The sequence below is a fragment of the Fusarium pseudograminearum genome, chromosome 1 (genome assembly GCF_000303195.2).
Source record: "Fusarium pseudograminearum CS3096 chromosome 1, whole genome shotgun sequence".
Classification (NCBI taxonomy): domain Eukaryota; kingdom Fungi; phylum Ascomycota; class Sordariomycetes; order Hypocreales; family Nectriaceae; genus Fusarium; species Fusarium pseudograminearum.
The window spans coordinates 2,274,784-2,295,285 of record NC_031951.1 but is presented as its reverse complement, the minus strand read 5'-3'; the positions used below and the strand labels follow the sequence as shown (position 1 = coordinate 2,295,285).

General features: G+C 50.1%; 6 protein-coding genes across 6 annotated transcripts; 1 reads left to right on the top strand and 5 right to left on the bottom strand.

Moving 5' to 3' along the window:
- Positions 1-442: 442 nt before the first annotated feature.
- FPSE_01397 (uncharacterized protein) lies at positions 443-3,813 on the bottom strand (the record flags this gene model as incomplete). The annotated part of the gene is made up of 4 exons (XM_009254517.1): positions 443-656; positions 707-3,496; positions 3,555-3,740; positions 3,797-3,813. 4 exons carry the CDS (start codon positions 3,811-3,813, stop codon positions 443-445), a joined length of 3,207 nt encoding a protein of 1,068 aa, XP_009252792.1.
- Positions 3,814-4,534: 721 nt separating this feature from the next.
- FPSE_01398 (uncharacterized protein) lies at positions 4,535-5,589 on the bottom strand (the record flags this gene model as incomplete). Its single annotated transcript, XM_009254518.1, has 2 exons — positions 4,535-5,208; positions 5,265-5,589. 2 exons carry the CDS (start codon positions 5,587-5,589, stop codon positions 4,535-4,537), a joined length of 999 nt encoding a protein of 332 aa, XP_009252793.1.
- Positions 5,590-6,558: 969 nt separating this feature from the next.
- FPSE_01399 (uncharacterized protein) lies at positions 6,559-7,214 on the bottom strand (the record flags this gene model as incomplete). Its single annotated transcript, XM_009254519.1, has 3 exons — positions 6,559-6,905; positions 6,962-7,122; positions 7,195-7,214. 3 exons carry the CDS (start codon positions 7,212-7,214, stop codon positions 6,559-6,561), a joined length of 528 nt encoding a protein of 175 aa, XP_009252794.1.
- Positions 7,215-8,716: 1,502 nt separating this feature from the next.
- On the bottom strand, positions 8,717-10,204 carry FPSE_01400 (uncharacterized protein; the record flags this gene model as incomplete). Its single annotated transcript, XM_009254520.1, has 3 exons — positions 8,717-9,163; positions 9,221-9,595; positions 9,980-10,204. The coding sequence occupies 3 exons, from the start codon at positions 10,202-10,204 to the stop codon at positions 8,717-8,719; spliced, it is 1,047 nt and encodes a 348-aa protein (XP_009252795.1).
- Positions 10,205-14,168: 3,964 nt separating this feature from the next.
- FPSE_01401 (uncharacterized protein) lies at positions 14,169-17,091 on the top strand (the record flags this gene model as incomplete). Its single annotated transcript, XM_009254521.1, has 5 exons — positions 14,169-14,292; positions 14,349-14,906; positions 14,987-15,166; positions 15,217-15,761; positions 15,814-17,091. The coding sequence occupies 5 exons, from the start codon at positions 14,169-14,171 to the stop codon at positions 17,089-17,091; spliced, it is 2,685 nt and encodes an 894-aa protein (XP_009252796.1).
- An 839-nt stretch (positions 17,092-17,930) lies between these two features.
- Positions 17,931-18,653, bottom strand: FPSE_01402 (uncharacterized protein; the record flags this gene model as incomplete). Its single annotated transcript, XM_009254522.1, has 4 exons — positions 17,931-17,965; positions 18,308-18,355; positions 18,413-18,438; positions 18,532-18,653. 4 exons carry the CDS (start codon positions 18,651-18,653, stop codon positions 17,931-17,933), a joined length of 231 nt encoding a protein of 76 aa, XP_009252797.1.
- Positions 18,654-20,502: the final 1,849 nt, after the last annotated feature.

Genomic DNA, 20,502 nt, shown 5'->3' with positions numbered 1-20,502 from the left:
CAAATTGATACCCCTGAGTTTGCCCTGATTTCCACAGAAATGTATTTCATGACCCAATAGCTAAAAACTGACCAACTGTGACTGTCATGTAACTTTATGGATCGTATACGACCGATACTGAGATGTAGTGCGAGGTCCATGAGTACAATACGCTAGCTCAAGAGTCGTGATATTGCTACAGGAAAAAACGAATTACAAGGAATGGGCTGAACGGCACCTATCTAGAAAATCGTCCATCAAGGCACAAAAGATCATCGCCGTTAACTTTTCTTGGACAAAAATCATTAACACACTTCTCGACCATTGAATAGCGTCACTTATTCAATGTAATATCAATGTCTTCATACAACCTTTAGTAATAATACGGTATTGATTATGACACGACTGTCTATCAAACAGAACGCCTTTCCAAACAACAGACCTAGTATACCCTATAGCCCACTTAATCCGACTTTTTCGACCTCTTGCTCTTCTTATTCTTCTTCTTCTCCCCGAATTCCTCTTCGTAGACCTCAGCCGCCGTCTTCTGGTCAGCCTTTCTCTTCTGCTTGGTCGACTTCACGCTGACAACAGGGTTTGACTTGCCCTCCTTGGCCGCGCTCTTAACCTGCTTTTCCGCGTCTTCCCATGCGGGAGCATCACCCTCGATCTCGTATCTGTTTCGTTGTTAGCTTGTATACCGTCAATTTAGCCACGAGTAACTCACTGGTCGAGGGGCAAAGAGTCAATAAGCTCTCTTTGCTTCTTCTTGAGCTCCCTCAAGGCCTCGTCACCACCCTCCTCGAGTTCCTCGTCGAGAGTAGTAGTCAAAGGCACGAAACGCTCATCCACAATCTCGTCGTCATGAGCGCCATCGGCGTCCTCGCGTGACACGCCCAGACGCTCGGCCTTGGGAAGCTCTGCATCTACAGCAGTGGTAACAACTTCATTGAGGTGTCCAGCGAACTTGCGCATAATCTTAATAAACATGGCAAGGAGCTGTGGCGTGGGGAGACCAATCTCCCCCGAAATGACCTCGATGTCCTTGTGCTGCAATCCGATGGCGAGCAGAATGGACTGCTGAACACCTGTCAAGCTGACATTTCCTTTGAGACGTCCTGTGAAGTAGAGGCTGGCGATTGTTGGAACCAGATCAATAATGACGTGGTAGTCAAGCATGTTGTTGGAGTATGACACCAGTCGCTTCAGATCGAAAGGAGTCATGTAAATATCGAGATCGGACCTGGTCAGTGGTTGAAGCTCGAATGAGTCTAGCTTTGCACCGGCATTCGCAGACTCTTCAATGCTGAGGGCTGTGACGGGGGAGAATGAGCGGAACTGATATGAAAGTAGCGACAAGAAACGCCTTTGGAAGTCTCGGGAGAAAGCACCAAGCCAGCTTCGGTCACCACTGTTTTCAAGAGGTCGCAGCATGACACATGTGTGCTCGCCAGTGAGGTCGTTGGCTGTCTGTCGCAAGTACACAGGAGAGAAAGACGCCCTCTTCCAGAACTTGTGAAGAGGACTGGTCAAACCATAGCTCACACCCACGTAATCAAGCGTCTCAGGCTTCTTCTCAGAGAGCTTGGAGAACAAGGGGGGCATCTTGTTGATGTCTCGCACCTTGATATCGTCATCAAGAAGGTTAGCATTGGCCAGCTCGGCGTCGGTGACTCGAGTCATCGTCTCTTCCATAACTTGATCTTCGTCCTCAGAAAGGCTGGTAAAGCGTCCCTCGTAGTAATCAACGAGCAGCTCCAGGGCCTTGGTACCGTAGCCCATGGAGACATACTCGGGGTTTGTGGCAATTCGGACGACTCGAGCGCCAGAAAGAGAAGCAAAGTCCTCATCCTGGAACTGTTGACTGACAAGCCAGGGAATAAGATCACCATTTGGTCGCTGTCCACGACTCAAACTGTTGAGAACACTCTGCCTGCTGATCTTTCCTTCTAGCGAAACCTGGATAACACACAGAGGCTCTGGCAACCTTGCGCTGTCCTCGGAAACTGGAGGGACGAGAACGAATAGCTCGTGGGCGGGCGCATCACTCATAAGCTGTAGATCATCGGGCGAGTTCTTGTAATGGCTAGCGACGTATAGCGCAACCATCTGTTGCAAGAACTTCTCAGACACAGGGTGGAAGGAGAAAAGTGTGTCGCGGTTGACATTGAGGAGCTGGCATTGAGTGGGATCAGGGCATCCGTTAATGCTAGACTTTGCCTTGGGCAGGGTTGCATCAAGACAAAGCACAGCGTTGAGCCACTTCTCAACAGCATCTCCCTGAGCATATCGGATAGGCTCAGACAGGGTAATCTCTCGTAGCTTACGTCCAGCCTGGAATTCCTCAGTCTTTGACGTCTTACCAGTTGATCGGTCTGCAATCTCCATGCCCTCGCCTGCTGTGGAAGCGGTGCGTGATTGGTCTCTCAGCTGCTTGATGAGCTTGAGAGAAAGAGAGCGACCTGTACCCTCGTAACCATTGATGGTGGAGGCCATGAAGACAAGGTAAGGACCCATCAGCTTCCTCACCAGGGGCAGGGGAATTGCTGCCGCCTCATCAATCACTAACAGCTCAGCCTGTCCAAGGACGTGAGCGTCCTGGGGGCGAATGTACTGGATGGTCTGTCTGTGTTGTCGGTGAATGTTAACGCGAACGATGGCCTTGTGGAAGTCGGGGTTGGTGCTCTGGATGATTGAGTAATCGGCGTGATCGGCGTAACCAAGCTCGTCAAAGCCCTTGAAGACGAACTCGAAAAGAGTCTTCAAGTTTTCAGGGGAAGGCGAGGTGATGAAGATGTTGCTATACCCGTACGCAACAGCGGCTGCGACAGCAACACCCATGGCCGCAGACTTTCCGCGGCCACGAGCAGCAGTCAGAGTAACTGTGCTTCGTAGGGTCTTCTCGGCGATAGCGTCTGTGAATGTCATGAGAGCCTTGGCCTGGTCAACAGTCTTGGCGAGAGAAATGAGAGGTCCCACTGGCTGTCGGCCCTCGTTCTGCTCCTTCATAGCCTCAAGTTCAATTTGGGACTCAGTCTTGGCGTTGTCCAGGTCGGGGGGAGGCAGTTTCTTGACACCCTTGCCACCGGAGATGGGAAGTACGTTCATCTCATCGTCGATAACCAAACAAGAGTTGCAGCTGCCCAGAGACAGGATGAATCGTTCGTTGAAACGAGCCACCACATCGTCATGGGCCTCAGTCCTGTATCGCGAGTGCACGTCCATGGACAGGCTGTAAAGCTGCTTCAGACTGTTCATGCCCTTTAACAGCAAAACAACCAATCCACCACCCTCAACAGTCTCGATCGTTCGCGCAAGGATGTTGGGTGTGATGGCCTCGAAGTCCTGCAGAATACACATGCCGAACGTTTGACCAAGAATCTTGTCGGTCTCCTTGTAGTAGGTATATCGGATGTTGTGTAGCGATACGAACAGCTCGAAGGGGTCCTCGGTGTTGGCCTCTCGAATTCCTCGCTTGATTTCCTTCTTGATCTTTTCCTCGCGCTTCTTTCGGTGACTTGGAACCTTGCGTTAGCCGGGTCGCATCAAGTGAAGGAACTTCAACAACTGCTCACCTGGTAAAACCCAATAGCTTATTCTTGTAAGCCCACAAGACAGACTTGTTCTGCTTGATATCGAACTGTGACATGATGTAGTGCAGACGAACGATCACGTCTTTGGACCTGTCTCCCACGACGACGAAGAAGCTTCTCTTCTTCTCTTGCAACCCATTTTGAATGAGCGCTGGAATGCGCGAGTCCCTATGATAATGTTAGCATAACCAAACAAAGGTCGAAAGGCGAAAAGGGAGACATACACCGCTTTGCGCTGCATTTTTTCAGATTTTTCTACAACGAATTGCTCTGAAAGTACCTGGGCGCAAATGCGATCTCGTCGTCAAGTGGGACCTGGTTCAAAAATCCAAAATTTTGGCGGACGATGAAATTCTGCCGGGCGGTGAAGTGTCGGTGACCAGAAGTGGGGCGTTAACGGAGTTAGCTCCCGATCTCACCGAGACTTATTGGAGACACACGGTGGCGCTCGGTGTAGCCTCCCAACATTTACATACATGCTGGTCTTCGTTTGATACAGCAACTTGGTGGCTGCTTGATATAGTCCATGAGTCACGATAATCGACTAGCCGTTCATGTCTGTGAGTCAACTCGTACGAATAAATGATGATTTTATTTGATGTGGCTGGCTCAACAGAAGTTCAAGAAAGTATCACATCTCACAGACAACAATAGTCATATATGAACGAAAACAGAGCGAGGATCAATGAGTGAATTGTACAGCTAATCATACATGATTCGTATATCTGAGACTGACGTCACGGCGAAAAGTATCTCGACTCAGTCAGAATGATGATTGTATGCGCGAGTCTATGTAAATATGAAAAGTCTCGGATCGCAATGCCAGTCCAAACTTGTAGAGAAATCATCACCATCATGCCCAGACACCACGAATGAAAACATGTCCTTTGAATGTCCCATATGCGAGATAGGGGGGGATTCGAAAAGAGGACTCGGACAGTTAAGGGAATATGTACGCATGTCTAAGTTCGATCCAACTTGCGGCGCAGGACTCGCGTCCTCTTCATCAACTTCTTGTACTTCTTCTTCTTCATCTTGAGCTTCCGTTGTCGCTTCACACTAATGGCATGCATATCGCGGCGGCCCTGGGCCTCGTCAAATTTGAGTTGGCGAAGGGCTAGGCGCTCGAGAAAGCTTCGCGGTTGATCTTGCATAATTCGAGGGCTGTGAGCCATGATGCGAATCTGACCATCGGGGTCGGTGGACTCCTCAATAGTGAAGAGAGCCTTGTAGACACGGTGCTGAGGAACGTCCTCCACGGCTTCCGCTTCCGCAACAACACTCTCTGACTCGCCAGCGGCCTCAACTTGTGGCAGAGGAGGAGGTCGGAAGGGGAGAAATTCGCCAGACATGGTGTCGATCTGGAGGTACATGCTCGACTCGGTACCGTCGGGGTTCTTGATATCAACCTTGTGCATAACCTCCTGACCCTCCTGTCCACCAATGGTCATCTGGGCCATAGGACCCTCCAACTGCTCGATAGTACTGGAGAGCGTCGATTCGGTGTCGGCCAGCTTGTTGTTTCTGCTTCGTGCAGCGAAGATGGAGGCAAAGTGCTCATCGGTCACGGCTCGGGGCATAGTTTGGGTGACAGAGATCGGTCTGTGTAGTGAGAAGAAACTTGATAGACCAAGGGCTGAGCCTGGTTAGCGACCATGCTAGATACGCAATTGCAGTCCTTTGGGCCCCTACCTTCTTGTGACATGTGATGTGTGCTGGGGACGCTGGGCAGCTTCTTCACAGAAGCAGCTCGATCGGAGGCATCCTTGTTGCTCTTGCGTTTTCGCTTCTCGCCGCCCGATTTAGGCGTTGTAGTAGCAGGAACCGACTGGCCGGCTGAGATGTCGTTGGGGCCGTTATCGGATTTGGAGGGTTTCGAGGAGGAGCATCGTCGCTGGTGATTTCGAACAAAGACAGGAGTAGTCTTGAGAGTGGCTGAGGCAAGGGACGACACAACACCGGTCTGAGGAGTCGAGACGGCGGAGGCGACGACGCGGCGCACTGATGAAGGCAACATGATGAGTTACCAGGTGCGGAGGGACCGCCGAGTCTGGCGAGCGAGGAGAGGGGCGGTTTTAAACGTCAGGACGAGTTCCTGATGTTGTTCGGTTGTATCTCAAACCCGGATTTGGCCGCCTGGGAAAAGGCTGCGCTGCGATGAGCAGGGTTTCTGACGCTAACTATTTGTGGCCTAAGGCAGCGATAACGGCTACTCAGACCTGCCCGGTGACATAAAAGAACAGACTACACATGAACAGGATAATTGTTGTTGATGTTTTTACTTGAATGAAGCAGAATTTATTCTTTTTTTATCTATAGAATGCATAATGAGTACCATCATGAGGTCCTTACCGGCTGTCTGCATGATATTCATGATATCATGTAATTGAGTTTACCGTTTCAAAGGACATTAATACTCAATACTTGCACTATTTCTGTCTGCCTATCCCTACGTCGCGCCCAGCATTCTAAACACCCAATACGCAACACGGACCGTACCCCAACCACTCAGGGGGGCTTCTCCGCAGTTGTAACATGACACTGAGAACCTGGAGGTGACTCAAAATGGCGGGAGAACGCAAGCCCATGGCGGCTATCATGGGTCCTCGCCCCTCCGATCTCACTGATAATCGATCCAGGGCAGCTCGGACATCGATTGCCGCTATATCAGGGGTCTTAGCAGCCCATCTCCTAGTCACAGGATAAGAGGAATGAGATCCATGAAGTAACTATGAATGTAAGAAGTCATGTGCTTTTGATGGTTCAGTATACATAACTATAGCATCTAACGAAACACGGTCGAGCCCTTTTTAACCTCTTGATTCAATCCTTCTGCGCCGTTTGTTCCATAACCGTGTGAAAGTATAAGCCCGGTCAACTCTTGTGAAAACAGAGTATCAACCTTGCATAGTATATAAGGACACATGCGTCTATGTCTATGTGAAGATGGTCACCAAGACGATTGTTTCAACAAACAGATCCTTGTCTATTGGGAATTGACCCAACTCAAATATGAGTTCCAGCCAATAGCAATGATATTGGCAAAGAAAAGACGATATTGCAAGGGAATGAGCGAGAAGTTGATGACCTGGACAGCAGGCCAGACCATCCAGTTGGCCTTGAGAGCGGGCCACCAGGTCTTGTCGATGCGCTCCTTTACGCTCTTGCCTTCCATGGTGGCCATGCTGCTCAGGAACACACCTATCATGACAGGCGCAAAGCCAAGCTGGTCGCAAGCAACGCGGGCGAGAACCTCGGCCTTCTTGTTGTTTCTCACATTAACCCTGCGGGCGAGGAATGCGAACCATGTTGTTGCAACAGGACCGAAGACAACTATCAAGAGTCAATGTTTGTCTACGGGCAGAGCTTAGGGCTGAGGGAAGACTCACAGCCACCATAGAGGGCCATTCGGCCTGTTCGAACCAAGTCATGCTTTTGAGCACCCCTTTTCTCGACAAGTTGCTGAGCTGTAACATCGCCAGTAGCAAACAGAAATGCCGTGGTTACACTTTGAGTAAGCAGTGGACGCGCAGCCAATCTGGCGTTGTACCTGGATATAGATCAGCACGGATGATACAATGGTGCTTTGTACTGAATGTGAGATCGACTTGATCAGACCTACCAACGAATAAAAGAAGACATGGCGATGAGACTGCTTTGGGAAAATCTACTTCGGGCGTAGCCAAAGTTTAATAACCTTCCTGGGAAGATTGACTGATGGCTAGAGAATTTGTTTCTCGCAAGCCACAACGTTAGATAGACACCGGTACGCGCCTATGTGAAGACGAGCGAGTTGAGTTAACGAGGGAGGTTATGTAGTCGTAAAGAAAAGTCCCTTTGATTCAGAAGACTGAAATATGAAAGCGCGTTCTCTGGAAAAGTCCTTCCACAAAGTGTACAGAGAGAGGCTCGATGCTTCAGATCTCGGGCAGGTAAAAGTCGATGCTGCAGGTGCAAAGGGCATGACGTAGTAGAGGCGCTTTGATAGAAGTTGGCTGTCACTTCGGCTCGCTCATCTCTTCACATTTAGCCTCAAGGTGACCTGGGGCTCCAGATTTTTTGTGTCCCACTGCGGGAGCTGGCGATCTAGGGGCTCATCCCGATAAGAGCGGGAGCACGGTTACATGCACACCGATAACTAATTGTGGAAATGACCTCTAGTATGTCTTAGGAATACATGCGTTGACCTTCAACAGCACCACTAACGACGCGTTTGCCTCGTATATAATTCGCTGGCTGAACGAAAAGAGACTGCGGAACTTCCAGTTAGAGTTACTCTCAATAAATAGCCCATGGGTAGCCTTGCCATAATGGTTTGAAATAAGAAAAGAAACCACAACTAAGCTGTCACCTATTGAAGTTGCATACGACTTACACGATCCAGAGTCCTTGTCGCGACGGTCATCTTCCACGTCGATCAAGAACTACCTGTTATTGACGGAGTAACAGATAATTAATGTATCTTTTTGCACTGCAGCTCGCATATGGTGATGCTTGCGACTTGCTAGCATCAAGCCAGCAAACAAGACATATTACATCTGTGTACCGTCGTCACGTAGATAGCACGTTGGTGGTGATGGCTAAAAACTGGTTTCATATAATTGGCGATAATGGGCATTCGTTTACCAAACTATTGTCTTTGGCAATCAAGTCACATCCACGAGGGAGAGTTTTCATCTTGCTGCCGATGTCTCAATTTGTTCATCACAACAGCCATATATGGCACGGCAAAAGATCGTGATTCTGTCAGACACGGGGAACAGGCATCTGTTGAGCACTATTCACACAGACACGTTTTGAGCAAGAGTAAGATAATCAATGTGCTTAAGATCATTCATATCGGCATCGCCGTGGACGTCAAAACAACATAGGCATCGTACACAGTCCAGTGATCCTTCCTACTTCCCAGCCCTATTGATAAAACCCTGATTTTACCGTCCATAGGTACGAACAACCCATCTCAAATATGAATAAGCAATATGCAACGCCACGAAACGCCTATAAACCACCCTATGTATATACCAGTCTCCTCAGGTATCGTGCATCTTGCTAGCATAAATTCTGCGCCAAGAGCTTAACGGAGAGCTGTGGAAAGCTGAGATAAACCAACGCGAACCCAGCATGAGAGAACAGAGGAAGGGCAATCAAGAGCTCTTAGTCTTCTTGCGACCCGACTTCTTGGGCTCTTCCTGGGGCTCGACGACGGCGGCCTTGGTGGAGCGCCTTCGCTTCTTGTCTGGGCTGGCAGGAGCTGGCTTCTCCTCAGCAGCGGCAGCGGGAGTAGCCACCTTGCGCTTGCGACCACCAGCGGCCTTCTTAGGAGTCTTAGCAGGGGTCTCTGCCTCTTCGGGCTCCTCAGCAGCAGGAGCAGCGGCAACAGCCTGAAGTTGCTCAGCAATAGCGTCCTGGTCATTGGCAGGTGCTTCAGTTTGGGTGACGTCCTTGAGCTCAGGCATGGGGATTTGGAAATCCTCGGCATACTTGAGAGCCTCCTCATCAGTCATACCCTTGGCAACAGGGTTGCCGTTCTTGTAGGAGTGAACACGAGCGTTGTAGAGACGGAGGTTGTACTGGTAAGCATTGTTCCAGCCCTGGTACTTATGTTAGCAAGTCTCATTCATGTGGATTCTCATCAGAATTATGCTTACCTGCTTCTCATGGGGACCCATGTTAGCCCATCGTCGCTGACCTTCCTCCTGGACCGCACCCTTAGGTGCCTCAGAGCCCAGGTCGTTCGCGATGATAGAGCGAGCGTGTTGCATGTACAGGAAGTAAGGAGTCAAGGGACGCTTGGGCGCGTTGGGATCAATGGTTCGCTTCTTGCGCTCCTTCTTCTCCTCGACGGGAGGAGCCAGCTCGGGAGGGTTGATGATCAGCTGCTGAGCAGCATGCTCAAAGTTGGCAAGAAGATTGTCCTGAGAGCCCTCGGCAGTAGGCTCGCCAAGCAAGAGGTTGGTCTGGCGGACATAATCTGCAGTGAACGATCTCAGGAGCTCAAGAATAGTAGTCAAGCGACCGACAGCCTGAATTAAGTTAGAAAAACTGTTCTTAAATGTGTCTAATGCGGATTGTACTGGACAATGAGATGAAGTCGAGTGTAAGTGAGTGGGGTTTTGTGTGGATAACAATGATAGTGGGGTAGAGCTCCTCTAAGCTTGTCAAGACCTCGAGTTGCGACCAGCTCTGACAACGCGTAGCTTTGTCAAAACCTCAAGACTCCTCTAATAAAGCTGGTCTGACAATTCGCTTTGTCGCCATACTTCAAAGATACTTTTGCGAAACAACCTTGCATGACAAGCATCACGAGCCATGCGCGACTCTGCGAGTAGAGCATACAATGACTTGGTGTGCCAATAGTCGAGGGAATGTGCACGTGAAATTTATGATACGAAATAATGAGAACTTACAGAATCGCGCACGCGGAGGAAACTGTCGTTGTCAACAACGCGCTGTGCCATGACAGTCTGAGGTTGAGGAACAGCGACAGCTGCGGGCATGGGAACGGCCATTGCTTGGGGAGGAACTGCGGCGATAGGTTGGGGATGTTGAGGGTATTGCTGGATGTGCTGAGGAGGAATAGGAACGGGGGCAGGCTGCTGCTTCTCGACAGCTGTCTTCTTGGGGCGGGCCATTTTGACTGTGAAGATATCTGAAGTTGGGTGGTGATGTGGTGGTTTTGCTGGTATGGACTTCAAATGAAGCTATACGCAGACGGTTTGATGGGGGCTGAACGGCGGATAGACGCGTTTTAGTCTGCAGTGGGCGCGATACGCTGTTTTGCTGCGAACTATCAAAGCGGGAAAATTCAGGGCGGCTTTGGCGCGTTGAGGGGGGATGGAAATGCAGTGATTTACTAGGTGAGAAGTGCTGGAGGATGAGGGTGCTGAGTACTGAAGAACGGGGGAAAGTGAAAACGGGCGCGGGGTGGGCGGTGCGCTGAATATGTAGGGGCCAGTGCCAGGCGCAATCAGTAAATGCTCGCTAAGGCGGGGGCTTTCGAAAAATATCGTAGCGCCTAAACAGAAAAAAAAAATTAAAATCAGCGCCCGCCTTCCTACGCGAGAAAAATTAAGGGTAAAAAAGGGAAGAGCTGCAGAGGCGCGTGTTCTTAGTGGTCAACCGCCAATTGATTGGCTGTAACACACCCGTTCAAGTGGCCCTCCAAGTTGTCCGCCCAGAGCACAATGAAAATTTCACCACTTTGCGGGGGCCTTGAAAATGGGGCCTGAGGAGGAGCTGGGCGGACACCTATCGAAGTTCCCTCCCGGTCATTACAGCGGCATCCTCTGTGCCCGATCATCTCTCCTCTCCCGCGGCAGCCGACCTGGACAGGCACTGCCACTCCTAGAAAAACCCGGGCACCTAATCCAGACGGGCTCAGCGGCCTTTCAGGTTCACAGTAACATCAGAGGCTCAGGCACACAATAAATTGAATGTCCCGTGTAGACCTATGCTCCAACGCCTCGGCCTGCCCAAACCTCCAGCTTCTATTTTTTTGCGAATTGCAAATCCTACCAGCGCACCTTCCCTGGCCTGATAGCTGAACAAATAACACAGTGCAAACGCCAAAGGTGGTATCCAGTAGAAGGGCAAGAGCAACTCAGCAGCGCAATGCTTGCCTGGCTCATATCTAGGTACTACCTAATAAATATACTGGGATGGGCCTAATCTTTACGCGTCCATCAACCTCTGATGTCCACAAGAACCAAAACACACAACACACCCAGACCCCAACGACGTGCAAACAAAAGCCAAATGAACTTTCGGGCAAGCATTGCTGACTGGTTGATCAGCCATTCGCAGTGAGGGGACAAGTCGCCTGTCCGCTCAGTCGTGCAGCCTCTTGGGTGCTACTGCTGCAAGTGCGGAATTCTTAATGTTAGATGTATCGCGGCTGTACTTGTCTAGTATTTTTCATCATTGAGCGCCGGTTTCGAGTAATGCTCCCTTGTCTCCTCTATTCTATATGCATTCTCATTGCGATGTTGCTAATGTTGGCAGCTTGCGCATTGCAAATTCGTTGCCAAACCTGACTTACAGCGGCTTCCAGGCCTCTCGCAATTACAATCACCAAAGCCGCGATCTTTCAGTGATACCAGCAAAGGACTTTTTCAGCGGCTTCTCTAGTGCTTTACATGACGCCTCACAGGGCATCCCGGAACGATGTGTCACTGTCACACCCTGAGGAGTGTGTTCCATGCTCTCCACTCACCGCCTCGCAAAACCCAATCCGAGAGCGCCATCACCTACTGAGCTTGCTGGAAACTGACCAGGCGGGGTCATTCCAGCACCTTCACCCTTGATCTGTATATTTCAGCACGATCAGCCGGGCCAGGGGCACACGAAATGACGACCACTACTGGCGCTCAAGGTTCGCGGTTTTTTCAGACACTTGGCGTGCCCCCAGTGTCCCGCTGTATGGCAGAAACTTTGCAACTCTCTTGCAGAAATAGACCCCCGTCAAGTGATAGACAAGCTGCTGTCTACTTCAGTCAGTCACTTGGTACGAGAGAGATTGCTCTGTTCTGCAACAGTCTCTGGCAAATGCGCCTCATCTGATGCCCCTGCGCGTTTTCTCATTCCACACTGGCTTTCAGCCATTGATGCTGAGTCCTGTGATATTGACTCGATTAACGACTTCAGCGCATGCAAGTAGCCCAGGCTATAGAACACTTTTAGAAGGGTCGTTGCCTGTCTTTGCCGCAACATAACAAACCTCGGATTACAGCGCATTTGTAGAGGCCCCCAAGCCGCCACTAAAAGCTTTCATGAATCACTGTGGAATCATCCCAAGAAGCCAAGCTTGTCTGTCAAAATATATACCTATCCATGTGGTATAATGGTGCCGAATCAGACAACCAGCACTCCAATGGCAACCAATGCCCAGCAGAACCAAAACCACTGATCTTTTGACGATAGTGATTGTCGTTTACAGTGTCGTAAGCCGAGCTACGCAACCCTTCTGATACAGCTTCGTGGCAGATACCATACTCTCTATCTGCTCCGTCTCTTTATGAAAGCACCTTGATGGGTTTGCCTGATCTGTGATGCCGCGTAGTTTCTTGACGGGGACCTTAACCCCGCCTTGCTAGATGTTGTGGGATGTTATAAAGACAAGAACGCGTCTTCAACTTCAGTAACTTCTATTCTTAAAACACTTGGTCAAGAGATCTCGTCAGGTCATCCATTTCCATCACGTCTCGCGTGGCATTGTGCTGTGTTCTTGTCTGGCTAGCTAGGTATGTCTGTTCAGCTCACTACCTAGGTATCTGGCGTCGAAGCTCAAGACCAGGCCAGATCGAACGCGAAAATACGCGCGCCATACCTTGTACTGCCATAACGTCCACCCAAGTCTTCTTCATAACTTACATTTGATTTAACGTCGGTCGTGACTGGATAGCATCGATATCTCGCTCTTGGATGGATGTCTTGGCTGTGTATTGAGCTGGAGGGACGACTACTGATAATGAGCTGGTAGGACTTGGAAGTTCTCTCTTGTCGCATTGCTCTACCCAGACATCCCGAAGTGATGGAGGGGTAGCGCAACCCCTCCATACAGCTCCAAGAAAAACACGCTGGAGGGACGATGTGTCTTTGCAACCACTGCCTGGAAGCTGGCATAGGGATCCTAGTTGAAACTGTACGATCGTCTTCGGGAAGCTCAGAGGTATTTTCTGACGGAGCTCTAGCGGATCTGATTCCTGCTTCTCGCTTTGGGATAGCTAGTGTTTGATCAGTGATCAACTTGGCTATTCCTGCAACCACGCGTTTCTTGTTAAGCTTGATTCGATTCGACGGCAACCAATGGCCCCATCAACTCGTGTAACAGACCCTTGTTATTGCCATGATGGAGGGGTGAGGTACTTGTGTTTACAGCATGATTGTACCCAATAATCGTGTATTGGACCCCTGTCACAGCTCGCAAAGCTCGCCCAAGCTTCCCTTGCCCCTCGATCATTCTCTAACGAGTTGCGGGCCCTGGGCGGATGCGCATGATTTCATAGTTTCATGCTTGGCACGATGCGATGCGAAGCAAACCAGGCGGCTCACCTCTTGACTGCCGGTTGATCGACCGAGAAAACTGGGCTTTGTTAGCAACTTGGGAGCTGCTATCTTGAGATCGCGTCAGCTTAGGAGGCAGCCGGGCCCCCTTCTGCCTTTGCTAGCGCTGCAAGAGGTGAGGGTGGCTTGCTTTGTCTTGTTTAAGGTAGCAATTGGTATCCTGAAAATGGCCTGGGCAAATAAGGTGAGATCCAGTGTTTCGGCCTGGCTTGCTCTGGTCAGACCATCTGATTGTCACTGGAGAGAGTGCGAGCACAGTAGTCGGCAGCTGAAGCTGCGTCACTAGCTGAATGGACATCGACTGCCCCTCAGTTAGGTCCCCTCCTCCACCTTCATCATCCTCCACCGACTCCCTGTTTTTCCCTTCTCTTCTTACTTCAGATCGATTTTCCCTGAAGTTCTTCCTTTTCCTTTCTACAAACTACCTGACAATACTGTGTATCCCTCTGCTAGCTCAGAAGGGCTTGTTTCTTCACTGTCATTGTAACACAACACCAGCCGGGTGACTCCCAGCACTGAAGAAGAACCATCACAATGTTTACTTTCAGATCTCGCGGCCTCCTGGTGGGGCTTGTTATCCTCGTTGCTCTGGCCTCACCGGCCGTTGCCTTCGGAGCTGGTAACATCGCCTCAATCTCCAAGGTTGAGGGTCAGAACTGTGAGTCGTTTCTTGTACAAAAGACAAATGACATCAACCGCTGACTTTACTTACAGGGCGCCACGGTGATATCACTGATGCACTTCTGATCCTGTCCCAGGCTCAGGCCCTCAATGGCAAGAAGTTCAACAAAATCAACGTCTCTCGTGTCTACTTCGGAAACTGGCTTCGAGATTATTCCCAGGCTATCGATGTCGGCACTGTCAAGTCCGTTTCTGCGGAGGCCATTCGTCTCTTGCTCTGCGTTCTCGGCTTCATGACCTTCGGTTACGGTTCTGGCGAGTTCGAGGTCACTGCCGAACGACTGGGCTGCTACCGTCCCGAGGACCACATCGACAACCCCAAGGACTACGCCGAGAACGTCGATGCTCGTCAGTACGATGAGCGCCTGCGAGGACCAATCGATGAAGAACGAGAGCTTAGTATCGACCCTGAGACGGGCATGAAGAACTATATTGCAAACGAGCGGGCACGTATCATGACTTCTGCCAAACACATCAAGAAGCTCTTCAGTGGTACTATTGAGCTCGCTCGTCGATACAAGGACTCCCGCCGAAAGGCGGACAAGTACGAAGCTCTTCGCCTTATGGGAACCGGATTGCACTGTCTGGAGGGTAAGCACAACCAGTCGCTTCTCCATAGCTTGACAAGCAACTAGGACCACACATCAGAAGCTGACATAACTGCGTTATAGATTTCTTTGCCCACAGCAACTACTGTGAGCTAGCCCTTATTGAGCTGGGCGAACGCGATGTCTTCCCCCACGTCGGACGTGACACACAGATTGAGATTGAGGGTGCTAGGGGGCCCGTCTATCCCATCGTTACAGGCACTTTCGGTGGTGTTGATTTCCTGCACTCAGTCACTGGTGAAGGTTAGTAATATGTCTATTCAAGGAGAGAGCAACAACGCTGATCATCACAGTCTCCGACAAGCTCACACAGAATGAAATCGAGGAGCTCGAGGGCACTCTTCAGCAAGGTGCCAACTCTGACACCAGCATGCTTCGCGATCTGCTAGATAAGATCCCCGATGGCATCTTCGGTGACAAACACCAGAGTGACCGAGTTGACGAACTCCAGAACAGCGCCGCTGCTGCTCAGATGGAGAACACCACTGTTTCTCCTCGTGACCCTGAGGAGTTCACTCAATACATCCAGAATGTCTTTAAGCAAGTCATGCCTGCTATTGAGTTCCATGACGACATCATGAAGGGCATTTCCACCGCCATGGAGAGAATCCCTGTCTTACCCAAGATCATTGAGCAGCTGGAGGAGCAGCTTTCCGTCTTCATCTTCTCCATCATTGCTCCTTTCATCGTTCCTCTCATCCAACAGATCCGCAACGAGCTCAAGACCGGTTCCGATGAGATCATCGCAAGCAGTGAGCGCGAGCAGCACATCGTCTTTAATGATGACCGATCTACTGACCCTACCCACTCCATGCTTTCCAAGGATCATTTCTCAAACGTAAGTGAAGTTCATGACGCAACTCATGCTCCATAAACTAACTCAATCAAAGATTCTCAACGAAATTGCTGGTCGAAATGCTGCCTCTATGGTTCAATGGGTCGTTCCCCAGCTCATGGATGCCATCGATGACGACGGTACCGACGTGGACAGACTCCTCGACGATATCGTCGACGGTGTTCTGCACCATCCTGCTCAGCGCGACCTTGGAAGCCGCAAGGCTCAGGAAGGTCGCAACCGCTTCTTCAAGGGTATTGAGGAGTGGTGGCAGGAGATGGGCGATGTTCAGCGTGAGGAATACCGTGGCAAGCTGACCCGGGACGGTGTCCAAAACGGAGAGAACCACAAGGAGGGTGTTCAAGACACCGGTCACGGTCACGGCTGTGCCGGCAAGCTTAAGATGCGCAAGCTGTACGGCGGTGGTCCTGAGACTCTTGAGGATAAGATCGCTGGTGCTGCGGCCGATGCCATCTTCAAGGGTGCTACTGGCGCCCTCTCCGGAATGGTTGAGCAAAACACAGGCTACAAGATGCCCTCGTCTTCCCAAAAGGAGGAGAAGGAGGAGGGCGGTCTTAGTGGCTTCCTCAACCAAGCAAGCTCGCTTCTTGGCGGCGCTTTCGGTGACAAGGATACTGAGAGACAGTCCAGCAGTCGCCGCGAAGATGATGGCTCTTACACTAGAACTGAAGTAGAGTATGGTCGTCACGGCGATCGCTACGGTCAGGCCGAGTACTCTGAGACTCAGCGCCCTGATGGCAGTGAGCGTCAAGAGTACCGCCGATATGAACAGAAAGACTCCTCAGATGGTCGCCATACCGGTGGCTATGGCTACGAGGAACGAACCGAGACTCATCAATCTTACTCTGGAGGTTATGAGCAGCGAACTGATCGAACTGAATACTATGGCTCGAACGAGGAGAGCCATGGCCGCCGTCGCGATGATGACAACAGCGGCTACGGTGGACGTCGTCAGGACGAGGGTGGTTATGGCGGCGGCAGCAGCTACGGCCGTCAGGAGGAGAGCAGCTATGGCGGAAGCAGTGGCTACGGTCGCCAGGAAGAGAGCAGCTATGGCCGTCAGAATGAGAGCAGCTATGGTCGCCAAGAACAGAGCAGCTATGGCGGTGGCTATGGTGGTAGCAGTGGCGGTTATGAGCGTCGTCAGGAGGGTGGTGACAGCTACGGACGCCAAGACGACAACGGTTATGGCGGAGGCTCTGCTGATGACTATGTCCGCCAAAGCCAGGGAAGCTATGGCCGTGAGCGCCGTGGCAGCCGTGGAAGCAACGAGTATGGCGGTAATGGCTACGGTGGTGACCGACGTTTCTAGCTGCGCAGCTTTGGCTTATAAAATAGCCTCAGTCAGAATGTCTTGAGACACTAGATAAAACAAAGTGTCGAGTCTTAATTGAAGGAAAAGCAATGACAGTAACGATTATTTTGAGTCTACCAAGAATTCCTGTGAATAGTAAGGTCTCCGCTTCCAGAAGATATCATACATATCACAGTCATGTATTCAACCTGTTTTGCAGTATAATTTGCTCAGTGAGTACTTGGCTACGTGCAAACAGACACTCCGTCCCCTCAATATCAGCAATCTGACTCAGTGATGTGTCATTCTCTAATCGCATGTCGATATACAGATACACAGAAACTCATTTTAGAAATATGTGTACCTTGTCCAGGGACTGCCGTCATAACAATCATCTATCTGTATGATTGATGATGTTGATCTTTAACCCTAACCTGCCACTGAGGTGGAACATGACATAAAGCTCCTTGACAACGTTCAGGATCCAACTCGAGGTGATTGCTCGTAGGCCATGAATCTGAATCCTGACTGCCGACTACCCACATTGTTTGCTACAGGAAGTGAAGCATTGGCTGCCCCCTCCCCTCCACCTCAGACCGAAACAGGCAGTGAGGGCGAGGCATCATGTCAGGCTCTCGCATCTCCCTCAGTGCGACTCGCAGATACAACACGTGTAATTGATGTGATGATTTGGCTCCCTTAATTGAAGGTAAGGATTTTCATTTAAACATCTGACGGGTCGCGCAGTCAGACATAAATATGTCCAGATTCGTATTTGCGAGCATCTTATTAGCTTATCTCTTGAGAGTTGATTGTGATGATGCTTGCTAGTATTTCTAGCATGGTAGTAGCGTGCCTCAGGCTTTGTCGATCTGGGTAGCTTTACCCGACACTGGATTACGTCAAGTGGCGTAGCAGCACGATAAGACAAGGGTTCTTTTACCTTGAACAGTGTATGTCCTCCTGCAGGGTCAGGGAGTGCAAAGGGGAACGAAAACTGGCTCTGTGGTTGGCCAGATTGTGAGGAAGGTCAGTGGAGAGGCCCCCAGCAGTCAGTGAGATTGTGATGGATACTGACTGCAGAATGGTTACTCCACGGTCACACAAAAACATATGCAGTTGCGAGTCGAGATACAGCAAATGCTTAGAGTGGATTCACCAAAACGACACGCACGGGTTCTTCTAAGGTTTGCCAACCGTCTTGCAGCATCCTTGGCACTCTAATGAAACTCACTAAACATGATCTTTGCCGGTTTGCCGAGACAGCTCCTGCGGTAAGTTACTATGTAGTTACCAGCCCTGCTAGGACCCTCGAATTGGTGATAGTCAGTCAACTTACCTAGCTTGGACTGCGTATCAAGGATTCTGTAGAGTACAGTGCACATGCGTCTCATGTTCTGCTAGGCTGTAAACCATCTCCAGTCATTACGTACAGTGTACAGCAGTACATGTACATACAGCCAGCAAGCCTTGAACCAGTGGGATACAACGCTTGCCTTACCCGTCATGCCAGGAGATGGCCAGGCGACGGGTGACGGGTGAGCTTCTGCCTTTAGCCAGTCAGCAAGGCCCAAAGACATGTCTCGTGTGCCCCCTTGTCTCTGCAGCCGTGGAAAGAAAAAGAAAAACGCCAGGGTTCAACGACAAGGTTGAAACAACCATCACCATGTGCCATAACATTTAGCAGATTTTGCTAATTGTCATCGACAGACCAGCAAAGATGCATCAACGTATGTTTGAGCATCATCAATCCAAGTTGCAATGCTAAAAAATGCCCCCGTCATGGATGGCGCTGTTAGGTGGAGAGGTAAAACGTCTAAACGTGTTGAGCACAACAAGCTCTGGTCGAGAAGCTTGGCTGGCTCCCTAGGCAAGAGCCGAGAGGTAAAAAAGCATCACTTGAAAGCATCCCGGAGCTTCCATCTGTCCTTTGTGCCCTGAAAAATGATATGGAGTTTAATATGGCCGACACCGATGAGCCTTGTCATTAAAGCCATGAAGATATCCGATTCCTTAGTCGGCCTCCAATGCCTCATCCAGGTTTTTGACCTTTACTATTACTGAAAGAATCACGGTTGGGTAACGGTGAGAACCCTTCGATCCTTCTGATGATCAAGACGATAAGTAGAGTAACAGCGTAGCATCCCTAACCTTGACCGTGGGATATAAAAGGACTTCTTTTGCGGGCCATCCGTCCTAATACGTACAAGTCTTGACCAACAAGCTTTTGGACTGTGGGGAAGTGGACGGGCCAATCTTGACTGTTTGCGAGAGAAGAGATCAACTAACTACCTAATGCTGACTGCGTTGGTGTAACGAGTACTTTTGTGCTTTCATACTTGTGCTATTCGTGAGATCGGCATTCATAACGTGGGCTCTCATTTTGTGTCTATCAAAGACGACGAATGCGCAGTTGTGGACGGCACTGAGCAGGCAGCTACTGGAATGACAGCCTTTCTTTCATTAGTTGGCTAGACCTTGCCAGCGCCGATGTTATTTCCAGCTTTGGGTCCATGCCGCTCATCCGTGACAAATTATGATCTCAGACATGGAGCTGAGTGTCTCTAGCAAAATCAATTAGGTAGTGTTGATCGAAAGTTTTACATACCAGAGAATAAAGGCACGCAACTCCAAGTTACCAAATGTTCGGTTCGTCCAGAGATTGCCGGCTTGGCATAAAAGTTTCCGACGCCATCGCCATCGCTTGTTTCTTGACTCGCTGCTTATTGTTGCTGTTCCTGCAACTCAAAAATAAAGCTAAGCTTTAAGTTGCTCTGGTCGATTTGTATCGTGGCCCCCGATTCTCTAGCCCTGGCGCCTTTGGTGTAGGTCTCGAATCGCATCGTTTTAGTGCTCATGGAGCATCTCGTCCGAATTTCCTTATTTGAATGGTGTTGGATTGTTGACAGCATCGTTTTGTGTCTTCTTGTTATGCAATGGTTTTTGGATATGTGACGAGGAATTCATGGTTGCTTGTTTGTTCATATTTCGTCAATTGATAGTCCCTGCATAAAATGTCATTTACACAGCCTATACTCACTCCCCTCTGGTTTTCACACCTCCAACTCGAAACGCGCCACCAACGAACCTGCCCAAATCGCTCACTCATTCGTCCATTCCACTGACAACCCCAGTATAACGCTGGAAGTGCAATCCGTGGAATCCAGGTTCCCAGTGTAGGCCCCCCTGCCCCTCTCCTCTCTTTCCACCTGCTGCGCTACTTAGGCATCGGGGCGTTTAAGAAATAAAAATAAAACTTGACTGTTCGGAGCAAAACAGCCGAAATAATCTGGTCAGCCTGACATTGTCGGAGCCGAGTCCTCTGCTCATTTATTTTTTGCAATATAAGCTGAAAAGCCAAGTTTTCCGATACCCCCTGTAGAGGAAATCGGCAATCAGGTCAAGCCCAACTCAATTCGTCACCCCCCC